The 4,261-nt window shown below is 41.4% G+C and overlaps 1 protein-coding gene across 1 annotated transcript in view; it reads left to right on the top strand.

Annotated features, from left to right (window-relative positions):
* The first annotated feature begins 2,180 nt into the window (after positions 1 to 2,180).
* The window catches only part of Vxn (vexin), a 23,143-nt gene continuing 21,062 nt past the window's right edge, over positions 2,181 to 4,261 (top strand). Inside the window, exon 1 of the mRNA XM_010611451.2 lies at positions 2,181 to 2,429. Coding sequence (XP_010609753.1) covers positions 2,363 to 2,429 — 67 coding nt within the window. The 5' untranslated portion in view covers positions 2,181 to 2,362. The remainder of the gene's footprint in view (positions 2,430 to 4,261) is intronic.

Genomic DNA, 4,261 nt, shown 5'->3' with positions numbered 1-4,261 from the left:
GGGGAAAAGATGAGAACCAAGACCTGTCATGTAAAGGTACAAGATCCCAATGATGAATATAACTGTACTGTATAATACTGTATATTGGTACTAAAATGTACCAATAAACTGAATGAGGAAAAAAATGTAAGGCCAGGTGTTTAATTTAGTTTTGCTGAATTTCATCTTGTAGTTTGGAATTTAGCATTCTACTCCATTAACATAATTTTGGATCTTTGCTTCTATTGTACTAGATACTCCTTTAGGTTTTACATGATCTAACAGTTTAATCACTGTGAAGGTCATAAAATTTCTAGACAATAGACACAAAGAAGTCTTCCAGATAGTTTTTTTAGTTGAAAATGAGCCCTACTTAAACTTAAGCCAAAAGGAAATTTGTCAGATGGAGACAAGATATCTCACTGACCCGAAGATAAGAGTGACACAAGGCTTGAGAGAAACAACGTGGAAATAGACACTACTTTCTCTCTTTCTTATCTCTGTCTCTTTGTTCTCCATCTCAATCCTCCCTCTTCTGCCTCTCATTCCTCCCGACACTAACCTCACCCCCAATCTCTCCATCCTCCCCCAGCCCTCATGAGTGTGTGTGTGTGCGTGTGAACGGCCATATGTCCACCAAATGTGGGCCTTGGTGTAAGCATTGGCCCTCCCCACAGCTAAAACTCTTTATCCTGGATTTGTCTTCAGGGCCCAGGCACCTTCCTGACCACCAGTCCTACATAGAGTATTTCTACTGGCTTCCCCTCAACTTTACCTCAAATTCAGAGTTTACACCTTTTCTCTGGACAGAAACCAAAGCCCAGTTTCAGTTTCCAGGAGGCTGCTGTTTAAGTTAGAAGTCTGTCCTAGTCCAGTCAGATGCAGCCAAAATGTCAAGTCAAGGCAGAACAAGCCAGAACCACGTCCTATGGCTAGGTGTAATTCTCAGAAAATGGGATATGACATTGATAATTACCTGAGGAAGAAAAGCCCCAAATTTATCTACTACAGAAATAGCAACGAACAACATCTCCACATCTAAAATATGGATTAGGTCCACCCACGTGTGGAATAAGGACAAGACTTCACATGTAAAGATTTAGGGGTTACATGTATTAGTTTTGAGAGCAAATGTTTTTCCCTAATTCTGCCACAAATTATCTGTTTTAATCTAGGGACAGTTACTCATCTCTCTCTTTTTTTTTTTTTTTTTTTTTTTTTTGTACGGGGGATTGAACTCAGGTCCTTGTGCTTGCAAGGCAGGCCACCGAACCACTGAGCTAAATCCCTGGCCCCAGTTACTCATCTCTTTACGCCATTTTCTTACCTATCATGTAGCAAAACTAACAGTCTCATTGGGCAGCTGTATATATTACATGAGATTATATATTAGACTACCTAGCTCACTGCAAGCATTTAATAAGGGGCAATTATTGTTATTAATATCATTACATCACCATTAGTATTATTAAGAAGTAAAGTGGTAATAGTGTATAAAAGGCAGTGGGTTTGACATGATACACACATTCCAACTATAACCTATGAAGAGAGCAAGAGAGAGGAGAATACAGGGAAAATAGGATAGATAGGCTATGTTGAACAGTATATAACATGTATATGTAATAAGATATATAAAATAATAAGCATATGGGATAAAGGTATAGAATATATGATAATAAAAATATAATTATAACTGGGCTCCTGGCTGTGAGGCCCTGCCCGTTACTTGTCTCTATGTACCTGAAGGGTTGTACAAGGAGACACTAAACACATGATTCCAGAAATGTCAGCCTTGTCACACTGTGGCATGAGGTAAAAATGCTCTGAAGAAACAGTCCTTTTGTTTAAAATAGAAATTTTGAAGGGAGCCAAGTTAACACATGACAACTGAATATCCAGTAGGGGGTGGGGTAAAATCCTTTATTTCTGAAATGAGAAGAGAATGAACTGGCACCAAAATTCACTTTTCCTTTTTGGTGAAATTCTCCAGCCAAGCTGAGTGCTAACAGAGTAGGCGATTTCACTTCACCGTCACTTCACAAAAGACTTCCAAATCCACTGCAGCAGACACCGCGAAGTAAAACGTGAAGTACATCCTAGCTGAGAGGGGACGGAAGCCTCCACGCTCAAGCAAAGGTTTGCAATAAAAGGATTCATAAAAATTTAAAAAAAAAAAAAAAAAAAAGAAAAAGGGACAGATGGGATTAGAAAATGTTGCAGTGAAGACTGTGGAATGAGATGAGCTCACGCTCCAGAGCCCAGCCTGTCTTTTGTGGACCTACACAATGATTCGAGAGCCAGGCTGGATTAGGAAACCTCGCGACTAGAGGTCCAGAGAGAGGTTGCGGGTTCCCAGGCGTGTGAGGGAGAGAAGGCTGAAACGATGCATCAGATTTACAGCTGCAGTGATGAAAATATAGAAGTTTTCACCACTGTGATTCCTTCCAAAGGTGAGTGCAATTGCCCTTGGCTGTCCCTTAAGGTAGTGTCTTACGTGAGAGGGTGAGGACAGTCACGTGTTATTTTACTATGGTGTACCCTCTGGTCCCCGAGGTCTGGTAGGTTCTCTGTTTTGATAGTTGATTTTTTTTTTCTAGAAAAAAGTTACAAGGATAAACATCAATCATTTAGAAACAATCTATCAAGGGGAAAATGAGGGCAGTTGAATACTTCCTGTTCACTTAACTCAGTACCAGCAACCGAACAGGCTGAATGAAAGTGACAGCAAGTCATTGTTAAGGAAAACAGAGATGAAAACAAAATTCCCAGGGCAGCTAGACAGATTCTCTCATATCCTCCAGTGAGCAAGTGGCTCTGAGACATGAATCAGCTGGCTCCAAAGTATGATTTCTAACTATGCCATGAAATGTGAGAAATTTTCCCCGCAGTGGCCTAAACTCCAATGAGGCAATTAAATAGTGGCCTAGGCAGAAACCTGGGGTCACCTGACAAGCCTGACCTGGTCCCAGCATCAGCAGGAGATGTGGTAACAGGGGAACCTTGACTTTACGAGTCTCCCGTCCCAGCTATCAGTGTTAAGTCCCAGGAAAGGGCTTTGCGAGAGGCTCACCAGATTCCAGTGTTCAGTTTCAGGGCAATTCCGGCACCCCTCCAAAGCTGGCTCTCCTGCTGCCCCTGTGAGACGCATACCCTCTGTTATGCTGGCTAAGGTTTAGCCCCTGTCTCATTGTCAGACTTGAATGAAGTGGGCCGGGTGTTTGCTGGTGTTGTGACTGGACTCAAACAATTCCTTTCTTCCTTCTGTGTCAGCCTCCGACAGAGCCATTGCTCAGGGGGGAAGGGCAAGAATCACCCTGTCCACAAAAAGCCAGCAAAACACAAATTAAGCTCCCCAGAAATTGAGTGGGGCCGGGGTGTCTGCCCACATGTGGGAGTTGAAATTCTCTCTGGAGATTCAGAAAGTCAAAGCTGTCTCTCTGACCAGTAGTTCCACTCTTGGTTAAATAACCTGGGGGAAACTCTTACATGTGGGTGCTAACAGTGGCACTGATTCTAAGTAAAAAGACAAAACTGTGACTAACCTAAATATCCATGAAGAGGGGAGTAGATTAAACATGGTGCCTTCATACTTGCACTACTCTACAGTGGTCAACAGAAATGAGCTAGATTGGTTGATTAATTGATTGATTGACTGATTGATTTTTAAGTCAAGGTCTCCCTTTGTAGTTCAGGCTAGCCCTGAATTCACTACACAGCACAGGTAGGCCTCGGGCAGGCCTCATGACAATCCTCTTGCCTCAGCCTCTTGAGTGCTGGGATTGCAGGCATGTGCAACCACATCTGGCTTGAACTAGATTTCTGTGGGTGAGCTTAGATGTATTATTTTTTATTTATTTCATTTATTTATTTATGCAGGGAATCAAACCTAGCGCTTCCTGCATACCCTCTACACCTGAATTACATCCCTAGCCCTATAAATAAATATTGAATGAGAAAAAAGAAAAAAAAGCTAGCTGACAAATTATATAGGTATGTTAGCATTTCTATAAATTTGGAAATATAAAATGATAGTATCTATTGTTTATGGCTATATGTCTAGAGAAAAGTGTGAACACAAACCAGAAAAATACAATTAGTAATCTCAGTAACCTAGGAGAAGGACAGAAGATTTTGTGGGGTTTTTTTGTTTGTTTTGTACCAGGGCTCAAACTCAGGAACTTGCGAGGGCAGGCAACATACCCACTGAGCTAAATCCCCAGCCATAAGTCAAATTTTAAAAGGGTGGAAAGGGAACCAATAGTTTACTTCTAATTTTTTTTTT

This window comes from Fukomys damarensis, unplaced genomic scaffold (assembly GCF_012274545.1).
Source record: "Fukomys damarensis isolate Sample0158 unplaced genomic scaffold, DMR_v1.0_HiC HiC_scaffold_5, whole genome shotgun sequence".
In the NCBI taxonomy this organism is placed as follows: Eukaryota; Metazoa; Chordata; class Mammalia; order Rodentia; family Bathyergidae; genus Fukomys; species Fukomys damarensis.
The sequence above is the reverse complement of the archived record's forward strand: the minus strand, read 5'-3'. Positions and strand labels throughout refer to the sequence as shown.